Raw genomic sequence first — 27451 nt, forward strand, 5'->3', positions numbered from 1 at the left:
GAAACCTGGACATCATCTTCTGACCCCGGCATCACCACGGCATCACCCCCCATCACTGAAGAAAGTTTGAAGAATGATTGTGTGTTTGATTTTCTGTAATTTTTTGTCTCTTCTCCCCCTGCCCTTGTGTATCCCATTCCCTTGCACTTGTGTGTGATGTTTGTCTGTACAATTATGTAAATATATGTAAATACTTGTAAGATGTTTTTGATAATAAAAGATAAAAAAAATAAAATAATGGACAACTGAGTAGTAGTAGTAGGTTTGAGATGGGCCGGTAATTATTTAGCACTGTGGCATCAAGACTGCTCTTCTTTAAGAGAGGCTTAATGACCGCAGTTTTAAGGCTCTTGGGAATATTCCAGATCCAAGCAACATGTTGACTTTTTGAGTGATTGGAGCCAACAGACTGCTCACCGTAGACTTTAAAAATCTAGTAGGCAATGCATAAAGGCAGCATGTAGTGGAACTCAGACTTGTGGTGATCTCTTGGACAGTTTTGTCAGCCAAAAATGCAAAATGGGTTAACTCCAGTTGTCTAGCTGGCTGCGTGCTTGTTATCTGCAAATAATGGTATTTTTAATGTTCTGAACTGAGTCTTGCAAAGAAGACTGCAAACTCATTGCACCTGGAGAAATAAAGAAACCATCAGACAAAGTAACATTTACCACACTGTAATTTGAAATGTTAACCCACTTTGTCATTAGCAGGTCCAGAGTGTGCCCTTTGCCCTTGGTGGGGCCACTCAGGTGCTGAGTAAGACCAAAGCTTCTGAGGACAGCGCCAAGCTCTTTAGAAGAAGACGAGGTTGAGCGGGGCGTGAAGGAAGGAAGGAACAGTCACTCACGTACGGGAAACTCCTACCAAGCAGTGGCCAGCCTATAGCACACTGGGATTCTGTGGTAATTGAACCAAGTTTAGCAGTTCCTTTCATCAGTTAATAACACAAGCAGGCTTTCCTATTTACCAATGTAGATAACAGGGGTTACAACAGTGACTCTGGTGGGTCTCAAACTCACAGCCTTTGAATGCCTTTGCAACTTTTGTCTGATTCCCCTTTTTCACAAAAGCAAAACAGTCATCCGAAAACGGTCAACATCAATCATTCCTTACCATCAAACTGAGAAACAAGGAGTGAAAAGAGTGCATTTACTCTGTTTATTCAGGGATACTGTTCAATCTATAATTGCAAAATAGCTCTTTCGGGTGATATGTTTTTCTGTACATGTAAACAACTGATTTGCTTGAAAGGCTATCATGAAGGCACTGCTGGGATTTACTAGACAGGCACTTTGACCAACTAAGCCACAGCGCCTCTAAAATGTTACTCCAACCTGTTTCAGGTAGATATTCAGCAAACAATGTTACCTCGTGGATTTTGCCTGCGATAGCTCTTCCAAAATAGCTTGTCGTCCCTGGGTGGGCTCAAACCTCCAACCTCCCGGTCAACAGCCGAGCGCACTGGCCAATTGCGCCACAGAGACATCCAGCCCAGTTGACAAAATATTTGCGACTCGGGAAGCCGCAACATCTTTTTTTTTTTTAAAGCGAGCCAGCAACATTCGAAAGTTCAGCCCCTGTCCAATCAACTGTGTTTAATGGAGAGCGAGGGCATCAATCTTTCTACCTTTGAGCTAAATCCCCTGTACCAATGTAGCTATAAAAAAAATGGAAGTCTTTCAATCAATCGACTCTCACCAATTTATTGCGCACTCAATATACTGCAGTTAATCTGGATATTGAGGAAAAATTGCAAGATAATGTTATTTGACATAATGCCGATGTATTTGCTTACTTTTTCAAGCACACTTGGCAATAAACCTCGTTCAGCAGTGCCTTTTATCAGATAGTAAAGCGCGCAGACTTTTCATTGTAAAAAACAAAACTGTTCTCTCACTATTAGCGACTCTAACCCACAACCTTTGAAAGCCCTTGCAACTAATGCCTAGAAGTCCAATGCGCTATCCATTGCGCCACAGAGCCCATACATCCTTGAGTGATGCTCATTTCCACAAACGCAAAACACGGTTTTCATCCAAAATGGGTGTACGTCAGTCATTCCTTGCCAACAAACTGAGAATCAAAAAGTGAAAAGAGTGCAGTTAATCTGTGTGTGCAGGGATACTTTTCCATCTCTTATTCCAATTTGTAACAGCAGCGCATTTTCTGTCATTGTAAATAATTTGCACGCCTGAATGGACAACTGTAACCCTCTCCATAGCCCGGTATACATTATATCTCAACAGGAACATCCATCTCCGTGACAATAAAACAGCAGAACCTTGGCCCATCTTCAAAGGACTCTTGGCCGCACACCTCCGACACCTCCACATGGCAGCAGAGCACCGGTTCATCACCCACCTCATCCCCCACAACACCCTGATCCACCTTATACCCTCTGGAAACCTGGACATCATCTTCTGACCCCGGCATCACCACGGCATCACCCCCCATCACTGAAGAAAGTTTGAAGAATGATTGTGTGTTTGATTTTCTGTAACTTTTTGTCTCTTCTCCCCCTGCCCTTGTGTATCCCATTCCCTTGCACTTGTGTGTGATGTTTGTCTGTACAATTATGTAAATATATGTAAATACTTGTAAGATGTTTTTGATAATAAAAGATAAAAAAAATAAAATAATGGACAACTGAGTAGTAGTAGTAGGTTTGAGATGGGCCGGTAATTATTTAGCACTGTGGCATCAAGACTGCTCTTCTTTAAGAGAGGCTTAATGACCGCAGTTTTAAGGCTCTTGGGAATATTCCAGATCCAAGCAACATGTTGACTTTTTGAGTGATTGGAGCCAACAGACTGCTCACCGTAGACTTTAAAAATCTAGTAGGCAATGCATAAAGGCAGCATGTAGTGGAACTCAGACTTGTGGTGATCTCTTGGACAGTTTTGTCAGCCACAAATGCAAAATGGGTTAACTCCAGTTGTCTAGCTGGCTGCGTGCTTGTTATCTGCAAATAATGGTATTTTTAATGTTCTGAACTGAGTCTTGCGAAGATGACTGCAAACTCATTGCACCTGGAGAAATACAGAAACCATCAGACAAAGTAACATTTACCACACTGTAATTTGAAATGTTAACCCGCTTTGTCATTAGCAGGTCCAGAGTGTGCCCTTTACCCTTGGTGGGGCCACTCAGGTGCTGAGTAAGACCAAAGCTTCTGAGGACAGCGCCAAGCTCTTTAGAAGAAGACGAGGTTGAGCGGGGCGTGAAGGAAGGAAGGAACAGTCACTCACGTACGGGAAACTCCTACCAAGCAGTGGCCAGCCTATAGCACACTGGGATTCTGTGGTAATTGAACCAAGTTTAGCAGTTCCTTTCATCAGTTAATAACACAAGCAGGCTTTCCTATTTACCAATGTAGATAACAGGGGTTACAACAGTGACTCTGGTGGGTCTCGAACTCACAGCCTTTGAATGCCTTTGCAACTTTTGTCTGATTCCCCTTTTTCACAAAAGCAAAACAGTCATCTGAAAACGGTCTACATCAATCATTCCTTACCATCAAACTGAGAAACAAGGAGTGAAAAGAGTGCATTTACTCTGTTTATTCAGGGATACTGTTCAATCTATAATTGCAAAATAGCTCTTTCGGGTGATATGTTTTTCTGTACATGTAAACAACTGATTTGCTTGAAAGGCTATCATGAAGGCACTGCTGGGATTTACTAGACAGGCACTTTGACCAACTAAGCCACAGCGCCTCTAAAATGTTACTCCAACCTGTTTCAGGTAGATATTCAGCAAACAATGTTACCTCGTGGATTTTGCCTGCGATAGCTCTTCCAAAATAGCTTGTCGTCCCTGAGTAGGCTCTAACCACCAACCTCCCGGTTAATAGACGAGTGCGCTGGCCAATTGCGCCACAGAGACATCCAGCCCAGTTGACAAAATATTTGCGACTCGGGAAGCCGCAACATCTTTTTTTTTTTTAAAGCGAGCCAGCAACATTCGAAAGTTCAGCCCCTGTCCAATCAACTGTGTTTAATGGAGAGCGAGGGCATCAATCTTTCTACCTTTGAGCTAAATCCCCTGTACCAATGTAGCTATAAAAAAAACTGGAAGTCTTTCAATCAATTGACTCTCACCAATTTATTGCGCACTCAATATACTGCAGTTAATCTGGATATTGAGGAAAAATTGCAAGATAATGTTATTTGACATAATGCCGATGTATTTGCTTACTTTTTCAAGCACACTTGGCAATAAACCTCGTTCAGCAGTGCCTTTTATCAGATAGTAAAGCGCGCAGACTTTTCATTGTAAAAAACAAAACTGTTCTCTCACTATTAGCGACTCTAACCCACAACCTTTGAAAGCCCTTGCAACTAATGCCTAGAAGTCCAATGCGCTATCCATTGCGCCACAGAGCCCATACATCCTTGAGTGATGCTCATTTCCACAAACGCAAAACACGGTTTTCATCCAAAATGGGTGTACGTCAGTCATTCCTTGCCAACAAACTGAGAATCAAAAAGTGAAAAGAGTGCAGTTAATCTGTGTGTGCAGGGATACTTTTCCATCTCTTATTCCAATTTGTAACAGCAGCGCATTTTCTGTCATTGTAAATAATTTGCACGCCTGAATGGACAACTGTAACCCTCTCCATAGCCCGGTATACATTATATCTCAACAGGAACATCCATCTCCGTGACAATAAAACAGCAGAACCTTGGCCCATCTTCAAAGGACTCTTGGCCGCACACCTCCGACACCTCCACATGGCAGCAGAGCACCGGTTCATCACCCACCTCATCCCCCACAACACCCTGATCCACCTTATACCCTCTGGAAACCTGGACATCATCTTCTGACCCCGGCATCACCACGGCATCACCCCCCATCACTGAAGAAAGTTTGAAGAACGATTGTGTGTTTGATTTTCTGTAATTTTTTGTCTCTTCTCCCCCTGCCCTTGTGTATCCCATTCCCTTGCACTTGTGTGTGATGTTTGTCTGTACAATTATGTAAATATATGTAAATACTTGTAAGATGTTTTTGATAATAAAAGATAAAAAAAATAAAATAATGGACAACTGAGTAGTAGTAGTAGGTTTGAGATGGGCCGGTAATTATTTAGCACTGTGGCATCAAGACTGCTCTTCTTTAAGAGAGGCTTAATGACCGCAGTTTTAAGGCTCTTGGGAATATTCCAGATCCAAGCAACATGTTGACTTTTTGAGTGATTGGAGCCAACAGACTGCTCACCGTAGACTTTAAAAATCTAGTAGGCAATGCATAAAGGCAGCATGTAGTGGAACTCAGACTTGTGGTGATCTCTTGGACAGTTTTGTCAGCCAAAAATGCAAAATGGGTTAACTCCAGTTGTCTAGCTGGCTGCGTGCTTGTTATCTGCAAATAATGGTATTTTTAATGTTCTGAACTGAGTCTTGCAAAGAAGACTGCAAACTCATTGCACCTGGAGAAATAAAGAAACCATCAGACAAAGTAACATTTACCACACTGTAATTTGAAATGTTAACCCACTTTGTCATTAGCAGGTCCAGAGTGTGCCCTTTGCCCTTGGTGGGGCCACTCAGGTGCTGAGTAAGACCAAAGCTTCTGAGGACAGCGCCAAGCTCTTTAGAAGAAGACGAGGTTGAGCGGGGCGTGAAGGAAGGAAGGAACAGTCACTCACGTACGGGAAACTCCTACCAAGCAGTGGCCAGCCTATAGCACACTGGGATTCTGTGGTAATTGAACCAAGTTTAGCAGTTCCTTTCATCAGTTAATAACACAAGCAGGCTTTCCTATTTACCAATGTAGATAACAGGGGTTACAACAGTGACTCTGGTGGGTCTCAAACTCACAGCCTTTGAATGCCTTTGCAACTTTTGTCTGATTCCCCTTTTAAACAAAAGCAAAACAGTCATCCGAAAACGGTCAACATCAATCATTCCTTACCATCAAACTGAGAAACAAGGAGTGAAAAGAGTGCATTTACTCTGTTTATTCAGGGATACTGTTCAATCTATAATTGCAAAATAGCTCTTTCGGGTGATATGTTTTTCTGTACATGTAAACAACTGATTTGCTTGAAAGGCTATCATGAAGGCACTGCTGGGATTTACTAGACAGGCACTTTGACCAACTAAGCCACAGCGCCTCTAAAATGTTACTCCAACCTGTTTCAGGTAGATATTCAGCAAACAACGTTACCTCGTGGATTTTGCCTGCGATAGCTCTTCCAAAATAGCTTGTCGTCCCTGGGTGGGCTCAAACCTCCAACCTCCCGGTCAACAGCCGAGCGCACTGGCCAATTGCGCCACAGAGACATCCAGCCCAGTTGACAAAATATTTGCGACTCGACAAGCCGCAACATCTTTTTTTTTTTGAAAGCGAGCCAGCAACATTCGAAAGTTCAGCCCCTGTCCAATCAACTGTGTTTAATGGAGAGCGAGGGCATCAATCTTTCTACCTTTGAGCTAAATCCCCTGTACCAATGTAGCTACAAAAAAAACTGGAAGTCTTTCAATCAATCGACTCTCGCCAATTTATTGCGCACTCAATATATTGCAGTTAATCTGGATATTGAGGAAAAATTGCAAGATAATGTTATTTGACATAATGCCGATGTATTTGCTTACTTTTTCAAGCACACTTGGCAATAAACCTCGTTCAGCAGTGCCTTTTATCAGATAGTAAAGCGCGCAGACTTTCCATTGTAAAAAACAAAACTGTTCTCTCACTATTAGCGACTCTAACCCACAACCTTTGAAAGCCCTTGCAACTAATGCCTAGAAGTCCAATGCACTATCCATTGCGCCACAGAGCCCATACATCCTTGAGTGATGCTCATTTCCACAAACGCAAAACACGGTTTTCATCCAAAATGGGTCTACGTCAGTCATTCCTTGCCAACAAACTGAGAATCAAAAAGTGAAAAGAGTGCAGTTAATCTGTGTGTGCAGGGATACTTTTCCATCTCTTATTCCAATTTGTAACAGCAGCGCATTTTCTGTTATTGTAAATAATTTGCACGCCTGAATGGACAACTGTAACCCTCTCCATAGCCCGGTATACATTATATCTCAACAGGAACATCCATCTCCGTGACAATAAAGCAGCAGAACCTTGGCCCATCTTCAAAGGACTCTTAGCCGCACACCTCCGACACCTCCACATGGCAGCAGAGCACCGGTTCATCACCCACCTCGTCCCCCACAACACCCTGATCCACCTTATACCCTCTGGAAACCTGGACATCATCTTCTGACCCCGGCATCACCACGGCATCACCCCCCATCACTGAAGAAAGTTTGAAGAATGATTGTGTGTTTGATTTTCTGTAATTTTTTGTCTCTTCTCCCCCTGCCCTTGTGTATCCCATTCCCTTGCACTTGTGTGTGATGTTTGTCTGTACAATTATGTAAATATATGTAAATACTTGTAAGATGTTTTTGATAATAAAAGATAAAAAAAATAAAATAATGGACAACTGAGTAGTAGTAGTAGGTTTGAGATGGGCCGGTAATTATTTAGCACTGTGGCATCAAGACTGCTCTTCTTTAAGAGAGGCTTAATGACCGCAGTTTTAAGGCTCTTGGGAATATTCCAGATCCAAGCAACATGTTGACTTTTTGAGTGATTGGAGCCAACAGACTGCTCACCGTAGACTTTAAAAATCTAGTAGGCAATGCATAAAGGCAGCATGTAGTGGAACTCAGACTTGTGGTGATCTCTTGGACAGTTTTGTCAGCCAAAAATGCAAAATGGGTTAACTCCAGTTGTCTAGCTGGCTGCGTGCTTGTTATCTGCAAATAATGGTATTTTTAATGTTCTGAACTGAGTCTTGCAAAGAAGACTGCAAACTCATTGCACCTGGAGAAATAAAGAAACCATCAGACAAAGTAACATTTACCACACTGTAATTTGAAATGTTAACCCACTTTGTCATTAGCAGGTCCAGAGTGTGCCCTTTGCCCTTGGTGGGGCCACTCAGGTGCTGAGTAAGACCAAAGCTTCTGAGGACAGCGCCAAGCTCTTTAGAAGAAGACGAGGTTGAGCGGGGCGTGAAGGAAGGAAGGAACAGTCACTCACGTACGGGAAACTCCTACCAAGCAGTGGCCAGCCTATAGCACACTGGGATTCTGTGGTAATTGAACCAAGTTTAGCAGTTCCTTTCATCAGTTAATAACACAAGCAGGCTTTCCTATTTACCAATGTAGATAACAGGGGTTACAACAGTGACTCTGGTGGGTCTCAAACTCACAGCCTTTGAATGCCTTTGCAACTTTTGTCTGATTCCCCTTTTTCACAAAAGCAAAACAGTCATCCGAAAACGGTCAACATCAATCATTCCTTACCATCAAACTGAGAAACAAGGAGTGAAAAGAGTGCATTTACTCTGTTTATTCAGGGATACTGTTCAATCTATAATTGCAAAATAGCTCTTTCGGGTGATATGTTTTTCTGTACATGTAAACAACTGATTTGCTTGAAAGGCTATCATGAAGGCACTGCTGGGATTTACTAGACAGGCACTTTGACCAACTAAGCCACAGCGCCTCTAAAATGTTACTCCAACCTGTTTCAGGTAGATATTCAGCAAACAATGTTACCTCGTGGATTTTGCCTGCGATAGCTCTTCCAAAATAGCTTGTCGTCCCTGGGTGGGCTCAAACCTCCAACCTCCCGGTCAACAGCCGAGCGCACTGGCCAATTGCGCCACAGAGACATCCAGCCCAGTTGACAAAATATTTGCGACTCGACAAGCCGCAACATCTTTTTTTTTTTGAAAGCGAGCCAGCAACATTCGAAAGTTCAGCCCCTGTCCAATCAACTGTGTTTAATGGAGAGCGAGGGCATCAATCTTTCTACCTTTGAGCTAAATCCCCTGTACCAATGTAGCTACAAAAAAAACTGGAAGTCTTTCAATCAATCGACTCTCGCCAATTTATTGCGCACTCAATATATTGCAGTTAATCTGGATATTGAGGAAAAATTGCAAGATAATGTTATTTGACATAATGCCGATGTATTTGCTTACTTTTTCAAGCACACTTGGCAATAAACCTCGTTCAGCAGTGCCTTTTATCAGATAGTAAAGCGCGCAGACTTTCCATTGTAAAAAACAAAACTGTTCTCTCACTATTAGCGACTCTAACCCACAACCTTTGAAAGCCCTTGCAACTAATGCCTAGAAGTCCAATGCACTATCCATTGCGCCACAGAGCCCATACATCCTTGAGTGATGCTCATTTCCACAAACGCAAAACACGGTTTTCATCCAAAATGGGTGTACGTCAGTCATTCCTTGCCAACAAACTGAGAATCAAAAAGTGAAAAGAGTGCAGTTAATCTGTGTGTGCAGGGATACTTTTCCATCTCTTATTCCAATTTGTAACAGCAGCGCATTTTCTGTCATTGTAAATAATTTGCACGCCTGAATGGACAACTGTAACCCTCTCCATAGCCCGGTATACATTATATCTCAACAGGAACATCCATCTCCGTGACAATAAAGCAGCAGAACCTTGGCCCATCTTCAAAGGACTCTTAGCCGCACACCTCCGACACCTCCACATGGCAGCAGAGCACCGGTTCATCACCCACCTCGTCCCCCACAACACCCTGATCCACCTTATACCCTCTGGAAACCTGGACATCATCTTCTGATCCCGGCATCACCCCCCCAACCACGGCATCACCCCCCATCACTGAAGAAAGTTTGAAGAATGATTGTGTGTTTGATTTTCTGTAATTTTTTGTCTCTTCTCCCCCTGCCCTTGTGTATCCCATTCCCTTGCACTTGTGTGTGATGTTTGTCTGTACAATTATGTAAATATATGTAAATACTTGTAAGATGTTTTTGATAATAAAAGATAAAAAAAATAAAATAATGGACGACTGAGTAGTAGTAGTAGGTTTGAGATGGGCCGGTAATTATTTAGCACTGTGGCATCAAGACTGCTCTTCTTTAAGAGAGGCTTAATGACCGCAGTTTTAAGGCTCTTGGGAATATTCCAGATCCAAGCAACATGTTGACTTTTTGAGTGATTGGAGCCAACAGACTGCTCACCGTAGACTTTAAAAATCTGGTAGACAATGCATAAAGGCAGCATGTAGTGGAACTCAGACTTGTGGTGATCTCTTGGACAGTTTTGTCAGCCAAAAATGCAAAATGGGTTAACTCCAGTTGTCTAGCTGGCTGCGTGCTTGTTATCTGCAAATAATGGTATTTTTAATGTTCTGAACTGAGTCTTGCAAAGAAGACTGCAAACTCATTGCACCTGGAGAAATACAGAAACCATCAGACAAAGTAACATTTACCACACTGTAATTTGAAATATTAACCCGCTTTGTCATTAGCAGGTCCAGAGTGTGCCCTTTGCCCTTGGTGGGGCCACTCAGGTGCGGAGTAAGACCAAAGCTTCTGAGGACAGCGCCAAGCTCTTTAGAAGAAGACGAGGTTGAGCGGGGCGTGAAGGAAGGAAGGAACAGTCACTCACGTACGGGAAACTCCTACCAAGCAGTGGCCAGCCTATAGCACACTGGGATTCTGTGGTAATTGAACCAAGTTTAGCAGTTCCTTTCATCAGTTAATAACACAAGCAGGCTTTCCTATTTACCAATGTAGATAACAGGGGTTACAACAGTGACTCTGGTGGGTCTCGAACTCACAGCCTTTGAATGCCTTTGCAACTTTTGTCTGATTCCCCTTTTTCACAAAAGCAAAACAGTCATCCGAAAACGGTCTGCATCAATCATTCCTTACCAACAAACTGAGAAACAAGGAGTGAAAAGAGTGCATTTACTCTGTTTATTCAGGGATACTTTTTAATCTCTAATTGCAAAATAGCTCTTTCGGGTGATATGATTTTCTGTACATGTAAACAACTGATTTGCTTGAAAGGCTATCATGAAGACACTGTTGCGATTTGAACCCAGGATCTCCTGTTTACTAGACAGGCACTTTGATCAACTAAGCCACAGGACCTGGAAAATAATGCCGATATTAAGATCAAAGTTGAAAAACTTTACTCAGCATCATGCCGCCCAAAAAGATGAAAAGTCAGTCTAAACCTGACGGAGAAGAGGAGGAAGTCGTGACTCAACACATGGAAGAGCGAGACGCGCTAAAGACCAAGGAATTGGCATCTTTGATAGGCGCTATCATCAAAGAGGAGATGAGTGTGGTGGTAAACCAACTTAATACCATCAAGGATGACATCTCTGCTCACACCCAAAAGATGACTGAAGTAGATAAAACTGTGCTGATCATGGATGAGCGCATTACAAAGTTGGAGACGGTGTGCGAGGAGTTGAGCAGAGCCAATTTGGAGCTGTGTGAAGCCAATGTGGAGTTAAAGGAGAAAACGGATGGACTAGAAATGCAGTCGTAAACACAATGTCCGCGTATTTGGCCTGCCGAAAGACAGTGAAAAGGGAAACCCAACAAGCTACATGTCCAAGATGTTCAAGGAACTATTTCATGAGAAACTGCAGTCGGAGCCAGATGTGGAAATAGCGCATCGGATCGGGCCTGCGGGAAAGTCGGACAGAGCGATGATTGTGCGCCTGAACAAGAGAACAACAAGAGAGGAGATCATAAACATCGCGAAGAAGGAGAAGGTGCTTCAAATTCGTGGACTGAAGCTGAAGATTTTCCCGGACCTGACCACAGAGATGGCGAAAAAACGTGCCAGCTTTCGGGAGATCAGGGCCAAATTGCGCGACGCTGATGTGAGACATGGATCATTCATCCAGCCACGCTGATCATTACATTCAAAGGTGAGACTAAAAAGTTCACAGATGTCTGTGAGGCTGACAAGTTTGTCAAGACTGTAATCCAGCCAGAGAAAAGTAACTCTGGGTGAGCGTGATGAGACATGAACTAAGTACAAATGGAAGGACATAATAATAAATGAGACAATTAAGCCTATGGAGGCAATATAACTTTCCGTTTTTGTTTTAGGAAGAACCCAAACGCTTATTGAAATGGAAAAGAGCAAGCGTATCTCAGCCATTTTTTGTTTGTTTTAATTCATTACATGGTGGAGATATTTGTGAGTGTGTGTGGGGTTGAACGTTGTTTGTTTTGGATGTCACGAAGGCCCAATGTACAATTAAAAGCAAAATTATGATAAAAACCTTTGATCAAATTGATGTTGGATAAAAGAGGATTTAAAATAGCTCATTTAAATGTGTGCAGTTTAAGAAATAAGGTTAATGATGTTTTGAATTTGATACAGGATTATAATTTACAGGTAGTAGCGTTATCAGAAACACATTTAGATTCAACAATAAATAGCAACGTAGTAGGTATAGATGGATATAATATGTATAGATTAGACAGAAATTTACATGGTGGAGGAGTAGCCTGTTATGTACAAAACCATATTCCGGTCAAAGTTAGAAATGATCTCAATATTGAGGGAGTAGAAGTCATGTGGTTACAGTTACTGTAGAGGCTAATCCTAGTTCTTTGTTCCTTCGTTTTAACCACTTCGGAAAATAATGACTGCATGAGCCTGTTTTACGCGTAGGACCACTGGTGTAGTCGCAGCACGGTAAAACGACCGTGTTGCTCCAGCCATCTCTCTTTATTAACAGTCTTACAACAAAACTTCTTCACCTGTTTTACATGACAGGTAACAGTAGTGCGCCCCCAAGCGTCCAGGACATGCACACACATGCAAACTTCTTTTAAATAAAACACAAATGAGTTATTATGAATAACATAAAATTAAGAATGTAAAATATCAAACCATATAAAATGGCGCTTACAGTTACAATGACCTCATTTGAAGCCTCTGCTGATTGGCTGTTGTTATAGACCACCTAATGCTACAATAATGTATCTAGATCAAATCTGTGAAATGCTAGATAAGGCATGGGATAATGAAAAGGAAATGTATTTCTTAGGAGATTTAAATATAGACTGGAAATCTAATGGTTGTGGCTTGAAAAGTAAATTATGTTCATGTGCCAATACTTGTAATTTATCACAACTAGTCAGTAAATACACCAGAGTAAATATGAAAGCAGATGGTACGTAATTCTGTGTCTCTAATTGATTTGATCTTCACAAATGTGCCAGAGTTATGCTCAGAGGCTGTTTCTGTTACAGTGGGTTGTAGTGACCACAACTTAACTGCAGTTATAAGAAAAACAAAGGTCCCTAAAGCGGGACAAACATTTAAATGTAAAAGATCGTTTAAAAACTTTAAGTGTAGTTGGAGATGTAATCGCTAACTTAGATTCGGGAGCAGGACCACGCCTCAACCTCTTACCTCCCCAGCAACCACACCTCCACTCTTTAACCACGCCTCTTATTACCCAGAAGGCCTATATATGCAAAGGCCAATCCCAGCATCTCTTGTTGTCTCTGCTCTCTCGACCCCACCCTCCCACCCCATGTCTCTATATCATCGTCACCTTAACACATAACCATCCATGGAGGGGGGGTTCTGAATCGGCTGGGCTGATTACCCGAGACAGAGCCCCCATCCTGAGTCTCTACCCAGCCATCTCATCGATCTCTCTCTCATCTCATCGATCCCCCTCTCATCTCATCGATCTCTCTCTCATCTCATCGATCTCTCTCTCATCTCATCGATCTCTCTCTCATCTCATCGATCTCTCTCTCATCTCATCGATCTCTCTCATCTCATCGATCTCTCTCATCTCATCGAGCTCTCTCATCGATCTCTCTCATCGAGCTCCCTCATCGATCCCCCTCATCGATCCCCCTCATATCGATCTCTCTCATATCGATCTCTCTCATATCGATCCCTCTCATATCGATCTCTCTCATATCGATCTCTCTCATATCGATCTCTCTTATATCGATCTCTCATCGACCCATCATGACTTATCAATAGACATTCTTTCGTATTTCATTGTTGTGGCGTGGTCCTTGCTAGTGAATGAGAACGATTATGTTGAAGATGTACGAAACATAGATTGGTCAGAAATAACACAAGAACAAGATCCTTGTAGAGCTGTGGGTGTTTTTAATACTTTAATGACACAGGTTATGGATAAACATGCCCCTATAAGAAAGCGAGCTGTAAGAAATATCTCCGCACCATGGGTTGACCAAGAACTCAAAGAATATATGAAGCAAAGGGACAAAGCCAAAAAGGAAGCAATTGATACTAATATCGTGGAATTATGGAACAAATATCGAAACTTAAGAAATTATGTGACCAAATTGAACAGAAGTAAAAGATGTTCATATTATAAAGGTAAAATTAAAGATGCAGCATGTGATAATGCTAAAGTTTGGGGAACATTAAATGTAATACTGGGAAAGAATAAAAAAAATCAACAAATACATTTTTGGAATCAAACTGGGTTTATTTAACCAAACCAGGTGAAATTGCCAACTATTTGAGTACATTTTTTAAAGATAAAATTCAAAAATTGAGAAATGCCATGGAAACTGGACCAAAGGTAAATATATCTTATGAATTAATAAGACAACATATCATGTGGACCAAAAAATGTAAATTCAAATTTGATACAGTCACGGAAAATAATGTCAAAAACTTATTACAGAAAAGCAAGGATAAACCAGCTGGTATCGATCATTTAGAAACAAAATTATTAAAGCTGGTGGCAGATTTAATCGCTTTACCGGTTTCTCACATCATTAATTTAAGTCTAACGGAATGTGTCTTTCCTTCTCAATGGAAGACCGCAAAAATAATTCCTCTCACAAAAAATAATAAAGAACCATTATCAGGTAAAAAACAGCAGACCAATTAGTTTGTTACCAGTATTAAGCAAAATTATGGAAAAAGTAGCACATGATCAAATTCAAAATTATTTCTCAGAAAATGGGTTAAATACCATCTATCAACATGCAGATCAAATGGGTCACTCCACAACAACTGCTCTTACTCAGATCACAGATCTGCAAGAAATTGATCAAACAAATCTAATAGGGACAATATTCCTAGATTTGAGTGCAGCCTTTGATGTTTTAGACCACAATATTTTATTTAACAAATTGACCTGTTATGGATTTGAGTCATCAGCTTTAAAGTGGACTGAAAGTTATTTAAATAATCGAGATTATAGAGTCTACTTTAATGGCAGCTATTCTGACGTTGAGGGGATGGGTTGTGGAGTTCCCCAGGGCAGTTGTCTTGGCCCGCTTTTATTTTCTATTTTCAGCAATGACTTTTCATCTATATTAAAACATGCAACCATGGCCATATATGCAGATGACACTACATTATACGCCTCTGCACCAACAGCAGACAAGCTTAGTAACATCTTACAGGAGGAGTTGAATGCAGTAGTTCAGTGGATCCAACATAATAAATTAGTAATCAATATTGAAAAAACTAAATGTATGTTAATTGGGTCACAACACATGTTAAAAACAATACCTACACTACACTTAACCGCTGGAGCGACTGTAGTTGAACAAGTGGAAGAAACTAAATTATTGGGTGTAACTTTAGATTCTAAATTAACATGGAACAGTCATATAAACAATGTATTGAGGAATATGGGGCGGAGTATGGGCATGATCAAACACTGTAGGAAATGTATTCCAAAATGGTTAATCAAACAATTAATTCAGTCCTTAACACTTTCTCAGTTAGATTATGCATCTGTTATTTGGTCAAACACATGTGAAAATAAATTATACAGGTTGCTAGTAGCACAGAACAAAGCGGCACGAATCGTCTTGCCCATACAGAACAAATGTAATAACAATGCACAACGAATTAGCCTGGTTGAAGGTCAAAAGCAGACTGAAGTACTGTTTATTAACATTTATTAGACATGTCATTATAACCAAAATTCCAGCAGTAATTTATGATAAACTGACTTTTTTCTCAGATACTCACAATTATGAAACTCGACAAAGTAGAAATATAAGCTGTGTGCTGCCAGTTTGCAGAACCATTAAAATGCAGTGCACTGTTGTTTATCGGGTCATGGTAACATGGTTGCATGGAATGCATTGCCTGTGTTTTTGTTGCTTGAATATAACAAAAAGTTATTTCAAAATAAGTTAAAGCTTTTGCTTTTTACACAATAATGCGCTTCAGGGATGGAGTTAAGATCTGATTACTAATTATGGGAATGATAGTGGTAGTATAACTAATAATAATATTATATAATTGTTATTTTTCTTGTTTTGTTTTAGTGAATGAGCTATTTACTGCTGTTTTCTTTTTCACTCTGTATGTATATGTATGTGTATGTATATGTTTCTGTGAGTGTATTTATATATATGTATATGCTGTATGTATGTAGGTAGATATATATAATACCTTTGGCTTTCGTGTGTGTGTGTGTGTGTGTGTGAGGTATGTGTGCGTTTGTTTAGAGGTGTGAGTGTGTGTGTGTGTGGGTGTGTGGTATATAAAGAAATGTATGTAATGAATTTGAGGATACCCCAGGAAGAATAGCAACTGGTTTGCAGGAGCTAATGGAGATCTTAATAAACTAAACTAAACTAAACTGAACCAATGTTACCTTGTGGATTTTGCCTGCGAAAGCTCTTCCAAAAAAGGCTGTCGTCCCTGGGTGGGCTCTAACCACCGAGCCGAGCGCACTGGCCAATTGCGCCACAGAGACATTGGCCCAGTCAATATATATATTTGCGACTCGACAAGCCGCAATATCTTTTCTTTTTTTTTAAAGCGAGTCAGCAACATTCGAAAGTTCAGCCCCTGTCCAATCAACTGTGTTTAATGGAGAGCGAGGGCATCAATCTTTCTACCTTTGAGCTAAATCCCCTGTACCAATGTAGCTATAAAAAAAACTGGAAGTCTTTCAATCAATCGACTCTCACCAATTTATTGCGGACTGAATATACTGCAGTTGATCTGGATATTGAGGAAAAATTGCAAGATAATGTTATTTGACATAATGCCGATGTATTTGCTTATTTTTTCAAGCACTCTTGGCAATTGAACCTCGTTCAGCAGTGCCTTTTATCAGATAGTAAAGCGCGCAGACTTTCCATTGTAAAAAACAAATAAGTTCTCTCAACATTAGAGACTCTGGTGGAACTCAAACCAACATTTTCAATGCCCTTGCAACTAATGCCTAGAAGTCCAATGCTCTATCCATTGCGCCACAGAGGCCATACATCCTTGCGTGATGCTCATTTCCACAAACGCAAAACACGGTTTTCATCCAAAATGGTCTACGTCAGTCATTCCTTGCCAACAAACTGAGAATCAAAAAGTGAAAAGAGTGCAGTTAATCTGTGTGTGCAGGGATACTTTTCCATCTCTTATTCCAATTTGTAACAGCAGCGCATTTTCTGTCATTGTAAATAATTTGCACGCCTGAATGGACAACTAAGTAGTAGTAGGTTTGAGATGGGCCGGTAATTATTTAGCACTGTGGCATCAAGACTGCTCTTCTTTAAGAGAGGCTTAATGACCGCAGTTTTAAGGCTCTTGGGAATATTCCAGATCCAAGCAACATGTTGACTTTTTGAGTGATTGGAGCCAACAGACTGCTCACCATAGACTTTAAAAATCTAGTAGGCAATGCATAAAGGCAGCATGTAGTGGAACTCAGACTTGAGTTATCCCTGTGGTAACTTTTCTGACACCTCCTGCTTGAAACCCAAAAAGTCAGAAGGATCTTGAGGCCCCCGTTTTGACGGTCTGTATTCATACTGAAAATCAAGATCAAGCGAGCTTTTGCCCTTCTGCTCCACGGGAGGTTTCTGTCCTCCCTGAGCTTGCCTTAGGACACTTGCGTTACTGTTTGACAGGTGTACCGCCCCAGTCAAACTCCCCACCTGCCACTGTCCCCGGAGAGGGTCACGCTGGGCGCGTCCAGAGTGGCCCTTCCCCGCCTCAGATCGGCAGAGTGCGGGGTGAGCAAAAGGGGAGAAAAAGGGTCAAAATGAGAAAAAAAAAAAAAATGAGCAAAATGAAATAATTCCCCATCATCACAGCACCTTTTACCCCCAGAAAAGCACTCCCCTGGGACCTGGAGGTGAAATGACTCCCTTTCCAGAGTACACTATACCTCTGTGGAACTTAGAGAAAAAAAATGGAGCTTGAAATCCAGAGTACCATATACCTCTGTTGGACTTGGAAAAAGTCCAGTGCCCAAGTTTGAACATGTGAGCAAAAGGGGAGAAAACGGGTTAAAATAAGAAAAAGCACATAAATGAGTAAAATGAAATAATTCCCCATCACCACAGCAACTTATACCCCCAGAAAAGCACTCCCCCGCATGTGGCCGCAGGTGTGTGGCCTCTCTTTATCAGGAGGTCCCGCCCGGTGGGCAGGTCCTACTCAGATTCGGATTCGGACTCAGAGTCGGATAAATATCTGAGTTCCCAGACTCAATTTGCAGATTGAGAATGACTCTTGGGAGTCAAAACGTTTTTTTTTCTTCTAAAAACCAAGTCCAGATGACTACAACTGAATGTTTTTCTACAATGGAACACTCCTGCACAAATGAGAGATTACACTGACATGTTTCTAAGATTTTTGGCAAAAATGGGAAGACTGTTCCAGATTTTAGCTGCATAAAACATGCAGATTCCCCAAGTTTAGTCCTGACTCTGGCACCAGCAGGAGGCCGGTCCATGTTTACTCCTGACTCTGGCACCAGCAGGAGGCCGGTCCATGTTTAGTCCTGACTCTGGGAGTTCGAGATGGTTCATATGGCACTAACATGTCTGAGATGTACTTTGGTGCTAGGTCATGGAGAGACTTGTACACAAGCAGAGCTGCTTTAAAGTCTCTTCTCTGAGCCACAGGGGGCAGTGCAGAGACCTGAGAACAGGACTAATGTGATGGTACTTCCTGGTTCTAGTCAGGACCCGAGCAGCAGCGTTCTGGATGTACTGCAGCTGTTTTACAGCTCGTTTGGAGAGACCAGTGAGCGGCCGTTACAGTCTAATCTACTGGAGACAAACACATGGATAAAGTCTCTCCAAGTCTGGTTTAGACATATAATATATATTTTAGATTTTGGCAATGTTTTTAAATGGTAAAAAGCTGTTGATGTTATTGATTATTACCCCCCAAATTTCTAACTTGATTTGTAGGATTTACAGCAAGACCACTAACACTTTCTCTTTGTTCAGTCTCTTCAGTCTTGTCTGAGCTCAGCTGGCAAAAGTTGTTTTGCATCCACACACTGATCTGTTTGATGCAGTGAATCAGCAACATGTAGAGGTTGAACAGAAGTGTTCCCAGGATTGACCACTGGGGCACCCCACAGGTCAGGGGCATGAGGCAGTTACCAATTTCAACAAAGTACTTCCTGTCTTCCAGATAAGATGTCTTTCCAAATTACTCTTTTTGTTATTTGACAACTTCTCATTCCAAAGCAAACATGCAGGCATCCTTCAATCCTTCAGTATTGACAATGAAAGCAAATTATTCGGTCCATTTTTCATTGAATCCTCTGTTCTCATCAATTTTCTGTCGTTCCGGTTTGTTCTCACGTGCGCCGCGCTGAAACGTGCGTCGCAGGCTATGACGCAAATCTTCGTTGACAGAAATGTTGAAATTTCATTTTTTTAATAAAATTATATATTATAATATTATACATTTTTAAAGCATTGGAAAACATTGTCATCCGGCATTCATAGAACCATAGTTAAATTTGTAGCTATCGGTTTAAGACATGGCACTGTAATATTGCAATCAGGTTGTCAAAAAAAACTAAAATGTATACTAAAATTTACAGACGCGTAAGCGCGTTCCAATGGTGCTTAAATCAGCCAGTATCACACAGTAACGTGATACTGAAGATAAAAACAATGAAAAGTCGGACTACGTCATTGCTACAGAAGAAAAAAAGCCCAAAAGTGGTAAAATTGACTCTAAATTAATCAAATATTGATACTGAAATCTGACACAGCTCTATTTGATAAAACATGCTATAAACCTGTAGCTTAGACCTTTGCTGGATTATTTTATTAGATTTAAGCTTTCTCTCAGATCTTTGTTTTGGGAAATTTGCAAATATAATAAAAAATCTTCCATGCAGGTCTCATTTACATTTACCATTAGTATGTCACATTGTTGAAGTTTGTGTGTCAATTCAATTTCAATTCAATTCAATTTATTTTTGTAACGCCCCAAATCACAACAGCAGTTTCCTCGGAGGGCGAAAAACGGATTAAACAATGTTCATAGGGACTTGGCGATGTCCCTTCCTTCTCGGCTAGGAAAAAGTACAAAACCTCCTTGGGAAAAAAGTAGAAACCTGGAGGAGTTCCACAGTGAAGGAGAGAACCGACTCCTTCAGACGGACGTGAGACAGACAGTGGAGCTGGAGCCACTCAGGGGGAGAACCAGTTCTTCCAGGCAGATGAAGAACCGTCCATATGTAGAATGTAGAAAATGACTCAATATTGTAGCGTTCTAACTTGCTTGTCGGGAAGTTTTTTGGGGGGGTGGTCTTGGTTGTATGACGGGGAACTTGAGTTGTTGGGAAAAACCCATTTTGCTGATTGGACTTGAGGTTGTTGTCGTTCCAAATTAAAGCCTAACACAAGCAAACCTGTTTCTCACAACTTTTTCACGCGCTACTCGTCACAATATTATCATTTTTTTATTAACTGTGCACAAGCCCTATTGAAATCTAATATCTTTGTAGTTTTTGTAGTTCAATCTTTTACCCGCTACAGTAATAGTAACTCTGACCCTAAGTTGATCAGTTAAAGAATACATAGTACAAAGATGACACAAGTCTTACATATATAAAATAGAGCTTTATATTTACACGTATGGTACAATATTTTCACAAATAATTGTAAAGCTGTGTAGGGCTGGTGTCTTCTAAGTGTCCTCAGGTTAGGCTGGCCTTAAGTCAAAAGACTTCCTACTCCCCAGACACTTCCTCCAACTGCTCCGGGGGGATCCCGAGGCATTCCCAGGCCAGCCGAGAGACAGCGTGTTCTGGGTCTTCCCCGGGGCCTCTTCCCAGTGGGACATGCCCGGAACACCTCCCCAGGAGGTACATTTTTTTATCATAAAGCCAATCTCAGCTATTCACAAAAAAAACTTTCCAAGTTTGTGTGGCCTTGGGACGTGGCAAAAGGTAAGGAAACTACTTTCGCTTTCTCTGCAACTTTTCCTGTTTCATTTAACTTTTCTTCTCCTACGCAGCGTTTTAACCTCTCTTCACATAATGTGTTGGGTTTGGACAATGTTAGATCAGTATTATCCACAGCAAAATATCAGACTTCAAACTAAATATGTGGTTTAGTTTCGATTTGCGTTTTGCAGTCTTGAGTCTGTGTTCACTCTTGTCCAATCATCTCACTCTGGTGTGTAGCTCCTCCTTTGCTTAAGCAATCCAGCGGCCAAAACAAACCTTTTAGAAGTTAGACCTCACAGGGTCCACTTCTGATCACTTAAATGGGTGGTTTCTGTTCAATTAAGACTGTGGAAGAACTTTTGGAACATACCAATCCGGTCCAAAGTGAAGCAGTTGAAACAAGCCTCTAGTCTGCTCCTAGTGGGATCAGACGGTTACACGCAGCAGGAACACGACTACACACTTCTCCACACGTCGTATTGGCATCTTTGAGGTTCCCACCAAGACGTCTCAATCATAATTCCCGGGTTTACATGCACTTTGGAAAATTGTGAGTATCCTGCTCAGAACGTCCTCCTGGGTAAGAAGTGTGCACAGGGCATGTTAGGGCCAACTCTCGTGCCCCTCTTGACCTCCCCTCGGTGGGACAGGCCCAAGTAAAGTCCAGGGAAGCGCTCGGAGGAGTACGTGTTGTAATGGTTCTCCTGCAGATTCTCTTTTAGGTGACACTCGTCCGTGAACCTCTCCTGGAGACGACACAAAAGTACATCAGCTAATTCATATATGCACACTCTCCTGTTTCTGTTGTTTACTGTTTTTCTTTGACTTTATTACATTGGGTTTCAGAATGGTGAGAAATTAGGACCATTTCCATAGTGATAAACAATTTCAAACTACATTTGACAAGTAGTAATGTAATTATGATTGAGGGCAGGATCGGTCCCCAAAAAGCATGTAAGAGAGGTCTCACCGCTGCGTAGACCTGCCCTGTCCCGTTCATGCACAGGTACAGTTTACTCTTCTCTCCCTGGATGCCCACCACGCCCTGCCTCAGGGAGAACACCTTTAGCCAGCCTGCAACTCAAGCACAACCACAGCGCAGGGTTAACACAATGCATTGTATGAGGATGGCCAAACGGGATACCCACACATTAATCAACAATCAAACTAGAATAGAAACTAAATAGTATTAGAATGGTGTCAATATTGTATCTCACTGATCCTCATTGCACTTACGTCATATGTATATGTCATATGTATATGTATACATATGTATATGTCATATGTATATGTCATATGTATATGTCATATGTATATGTCATATGTATATGTATATGTCATATGTATATGTCATATGTATATGTCATATGTATATGTCTACATATGTATATGTCATATGTATACATATGTATATGTCATATGTATATGTCATATGTATATGTCATATGTATATGTATACATATGTATATGTCATATGTATATGTCATATGTATATGTCATATGTATATGTCATATGTATATGTATACATATGTATATGTCATATGTATATGTCATATGTATACATATGTATATGTCATATGTATATGTATACATATGTATATGTCATATGTATATGTCATATGTATACATATGTATATGTCATATGTATATGTATACATATGTATATGTCATATGTATATGTCATATGTATATGTCATATGTATATGTCATATGTATATGTCATATGTATACATATGTATATGTCATATGTATATGTCATATGTATATGTCATATGTATATGTCATATGTATATGTCATATGTATACATATGTATATGTCATATGTATATGTATACATATGTATATGTTACATGTCCCGTTTTCTGTCTACATTAACCTGCCAATGGGACTACAGATGAACATGAGCCTAAATGGCTTATTCTGGCACATTTACATGTTGAACTAACACATGTTCATTCATTCGCACTGTCCCATATAAAGAAAATAAACATACACATAAACATTTAACACAAATATAAATGCAAGCCTTTTGTTTTTGCTCCCATTTGTCATGAGCTGATCTCAAAGACATAAAACAGTTTCTCTAGACATTAAAGATCAATTTTCTCTCAAATATTCTCACAAAACTGTCTAAATCAGTTAGTGAGCACCTCACAGCTGTGGCAGCATGAATATTGCACAGGTGAATACTGCCTCAGCTGCCCCCAACATTCAGTCTCCTTTTTGTAGCCAGCCTAAGGCACACCTGTGTAATATTCATGGTGTCTCATCAGCATCGTGTGTGTGTGAGTGTGTGCGTGTGTGAGTGTGTGTGTGCTGTGTGTTATAGCCTGAATTCGTTGGTGTCTCTTTGATCTGATGGGCCAGTTTCAGGTCTTTATCCTCCTGTTCTCTCTCATTTTGAAAAGGGACAACAGAGACTTTCTAATTGAACCTGAAATACGTTGTGTTATGGGAAGTAAAACATTTGAACTTTTAACCAAACCTTTGGTGAATCTGAGATTCTTCCGTGTTGATAGTCTTTTGTGCAATAGTTGCTTGTGTAATGCTGCTTACAGCCCAAACACTGAAGTAAAACATGAACACCTCCACCATCACAGACAATGTTTGTGTAACATTACAATTGTTATAAACAAAAGCAATATTTGATTTGAACATATATGTAGGTCAATATCAATAATCTTGAAAATAAATAGTACTTTACACTGAATGTTGCAGTACGCTTTGAGCTGGAGGGAGAGTCATGTATATATATATGTATATATGTATATGTATATGTATATGTATATGTAACGTGTCCAGAACATCTGCCATCACTGGAAACGTACGTTAGCTTTGAAAATAAGCTCAAGCATCAGTCCATCTGCAGCTCTGACGTGTAGAGTCTTGGATCACGGCTCCTGGACAGATATGACAGGTAGTTTTGTTCTGATTATGCTTGTTTTTGCACTTATCTCCTCCAAAACAGATCGAAGTGAGTGGCTTTAATAGGTTGTGTTCACTTCACACACACCATGCCCATTGTTTTAAATGGAGCTGGAGAATTCAACGGTAGGATTAGAATTTAACTGTGAAATTGCAGATTGTTGTCCTGGTTTATGGTTTATACATCTGTAATTACTGGGCCTGTCCATGTAACTGTAACCTACAATTTAAGGTGAAACTTACACTATCTACTCTATAAAAAGTGCTGCAATTATTAATATTAGGCTTTGTTGTGAGTTGAAACAAGAAATATGTTGTCCACGTCATTATTAATTGTAGCAGTGAGTGAAAAAATAGTGTGTAATTTTCTCCTTTGAACTCAAAATGCATCTAAAATGTGAAGGAGCTGCTACAGTCTAAAAAATAAAGTCTGCAACTCTGCTAAACATTTAGTTTGTATCTGACATCTAAAAATGAAAACAGACTAAACGATTATAGAAAACCAGGTAAACAACAAAACACTTTGAGTTGAAGTGTCCTTTATCTCCCCCAACCCTTAGTTTAGCTAAGATCTGCAGAAGTCGGAGTAAAAACAGAGAAACTACTTTCAATTTCCATTTCAGTGTATAAAGTTAATTTGAGCAAAACAAAAGCTTGCATTCCTCCTGAAATCCTGTCATCATCAGATCTGAATTTGAACGTAATCCTGGCTCACGAGTTGGACTCACAGGACGGGTCAGGACGGTGGACCCCACGGACCGCTCCTCCAGACAGGACCTGCAGGTGGAAGCCCATCCCCACGCGGCAGTACAGCAGCTTCCTGTGGAGGGCGCCACTGCTCCACAACAAGACCGGAGGATCTGAAAAAGCAAAGAACAGTGTGTGGTCAGATCAGTGGTGTGTGTGGTCAGATCAGTGGTGTGTGGTCAGATCAGTGGTGTGTGGTCAGATCAGTGGTGTGTGGTCAGATCAGTGGTGTGTGGTCAGATCAGTGCTGTGTGGTCAGATCAGTGGTGTGTGTGGTCAGATCAGTGGTGTGTGGTCAGATCAGTGGTGTGTGTGGTCAGATCAGTGGTGTGTGTGGTCAGATCAGTGGTGTGTGGTCAGATCAGTGGTGTGTGGTCAGATCAGTGGTGTGTGGTCAGATCAGTGGTGTGTGTGGTCAGATCAGTGGTGTGTGTGGTCAGATCAGTGGTGTGTGGTCAGATCAGTGGTGTGTGGTCAGATCAGTGGTGTGTGGTCAGATCAGTGGTGTGTGTGGTCAGATCAGTGGTGTGTGTGGTCAGATCAGTGGTGTGTGGTCAGATCAGTGGTGTGTGGTCAGATCAGTGGTGTGTGGTCAGATCAGTGGTGTGTGTGGTCAGATCAGTGGTGTGTGGTCAGATCAGTGGTGTGTGTGGTCAGATCAGTGCTGTGTGGTCAGATCAGTGGTGTGTGGTCAGATCAGTGCTGTGTGGTCAGATCAGTGGTGTGTGGTCAGATCAGTGCTGTGTGGTCAGATCAGTGGTGTGTGGTCAGGGCGATCAAGGCAAGCAGTGACTGACCAATCGAATCCAAATAAGCTAGCTTTGCTTTTCCTTCTGCTGCTGTGTTCAGAGGCCCGTTCATGCTCCGCTCTCTAACATGAGCTTTTAGAGCCTGAGCGGACAGCAGCTTCTGTTAGAGCTCTGCACATGTGTCCCAGCATCCCGTGTCCTCAGACACATGTCCCAGCATCCCGTGTCCTCAGACACATGTCCCAGCATCCCGTGTCCTCAGACACATGTCCCAGCATCCCGTGTCCTCAGACACATGTCCCAGCATCCCGTGTCCTCAGACACATGTCCCAGCATCCCGTGTCCTCAGACACATGTCCCAGCATCCCGTGTCCTCAGACAAATGTCCCAGCATCCCGTGTCCTCAGACAAATGTCCCAGCATCCCATGTCCTCAGAAAAATGTCCCAGCATCCCGTGTCCTCAGACAAATGTCCCAGCATCCCGTGTCCTCAGACACATGTCCCAGCATCCCGTGTCCTCAGACACATGTCCCAGCATCCCGTGTCCTCAGACACATGTCCCAGCATCCCGTGTCCTCAGACACATGTCCCAGCATCCCGTGTCCTCAGACACATGTCCCAGCATCCCGTGTCCTCAGACAAATGTCCCAGCATCCCGTGTCCTCAGACAAATGTCCCAGCATCCCATGTCCTCAGACAAATGTCCCAGCATCCTGTGTCCTCAGACAAATGTCCCAGCATCCCGTGTCCTCAGACACATGTCCCATTATCCCGTGTCCTTAGACAAATGTCCCATTATCCCATGTCCTTTGACAAATGTCCCAGCATCCCGTGTCCTCAGACAAATGTCCCAGCATCCCGTGTCCTCAGACAAATGTCCCAGCATCCCGTGTCCTCAGACAAATGTCCCAGCATCCCGTGTCCTCAGACAAATGTCCCAGCATCCCGTGTCCTCAGACAAATGTCCCAGCATCCCGTGTCCTCAGACAAATGTCCCAGCATCCCGTGTCCTCAGACAAATGTCCCAGCATCCTGTGTCCTCAGACAAATGTCCCAGCATCCTGTGTCCTTCCAGAGTGCAGATCCGTTCAAGTGAATTCACTGTTGCCGTAGTTTAAAACAAAAATTGCAAAATGGCTGAGGAATGAAAACCATAGGTCCCAGCTTTGTGAACAATTGTAAAAAAATGTTTATTCTCTTTTGGACTTTATATAAATGAACATGGTGAGTCAGTGAAGAAAGTTTATTTTCACCAGACAAGTCTAAACAATTTATTCAACATTTTTATTTAAATGTTTTTTGTCATTACCATTTCTACAAATGGTAGAATGGTTCTTCTGTACATTATCGATCTGATTAAACCGTACGCTCCCTCTCGCTCACTAAGGTCCTTAGACCAGGAACTGTTGGTTCCTCGCACCCGTTGTGGGACCAAAGGAGACAGATCCTTCCAGACTGTTCCAGACTCTGGAACGATCTTCCGTTCTCCCTACGGTCACTGGACTCAGTTACTGCTTTTAAGGGTCAGCTTAAAACCTTTTTATTGAGTCAAGCCTTTTAAATGCACTTGTTTTACGGACTGATTTTACTGTATATTGTTGTATATGTATTGTTCACTGTAAGTTTTTTGTGTTTTTATTGTTTTATTCTGTGTTTTGTGAAGCACTTTGTGACCTCTGTCTGTGAAAGGTGCTGTAGAAATAAAATGTACTTACTACTTACTTACTTACAAATGTCTATCTCAAAAAAGTAAAACCAATAGAAACTTCAAATATATTTCTCTCTGGTTTGTAAAGGTTTGAAATCTTTAGACAGTTTTTACAGTTTTGAAAGATAAAGCATTGGCATTTCAGCAGATGGGGAAATGGGTCAAAACAGAGCTCTTGCTCCTGCAGCTACAGTATAATCAGACTATCCCAGCATGCACCACCAGCATGCACCACCAGCACCGCCAGCATGCACCGCCAGCGTGCGCCGCCAGCATGCACCGCCAGCGTGCACCGCCAGCGTGCA

The 27451-nt window shown here is 41.6% G+C and overlaps 1 protein-coding gene across 1 annotated transcript; it reads right to left on the reverse strand.

Moving 5' to 3' along the window:
* Positions 1–21400: 21400 nt before the first annotated feature.
* Positions 21401–24797, reverse strand: fgf9 (fibroblast growth factor 9). Its single transcript, XM_072444006.1, has 3 exons — positions 24670–24797; positions 21986–22089; positions 21401–21761 (listed from the first exon to the last, which is right to left on the reverse strand). The coding sequence occupies exons 1-3, from the start codon at positions 24734–24736 to the stop codon at positions 21579–21581; spliced, it is 354 nt and encodes a 117-aa protein (XP_072300107.1). The 5' UTR covers positions 24737–24797; the 3' UTR covers positions 21401–21578.
* Between the last annotated feature and the right edge of the window lie 2654 nt (positions 24798–27451).

This window comes from Eucyclogobius newberryi, unplaced genomic scaffold, assembly GCF_026437365.1.
Source record: "Eucyclogobius newberryi isolate DKJ021-1_F unplaced genomic scaffold, fEucNew1.0.hap1 SCAF_14, whole genome shotgun sequence".
Taxonomy (NCBI): Eukaryota; Metazoa; Chordata; class Actinopteri; order Gobiiformes; family Gobiidae; genus Eucyclogobius; species Eucyclogobius newberryi.

What these genes read in the sequence shown, in the direction of transcription:
- fgf9 (XM_072444006.1), bottom strand. Translation starts at nt 24,736, where the DNA reads ATGGGCTTCCACCTGCAGGTCCTGTCTGGAGGAGCGGTCCGTGGGGTC. An exon ending in CCACCGTCCTGACCCGTCCT is followed by an intron (nt 22,090 to 24,669) that starts GTGAGTCCAACT and finishes CTTGAGTTGCAG; the next exon opens with GCTGGCTAAAGGTGTTCTCC. An exon ending in CAGGGCAGGTCTACGCAGCG is followed by an intron (nt 21,762 to 21,985) that starts GTGAGACCTCTC and finishes TGTCGTCTCCAG; the next exon opens with GAGAGGTTCACGGACGAGTG.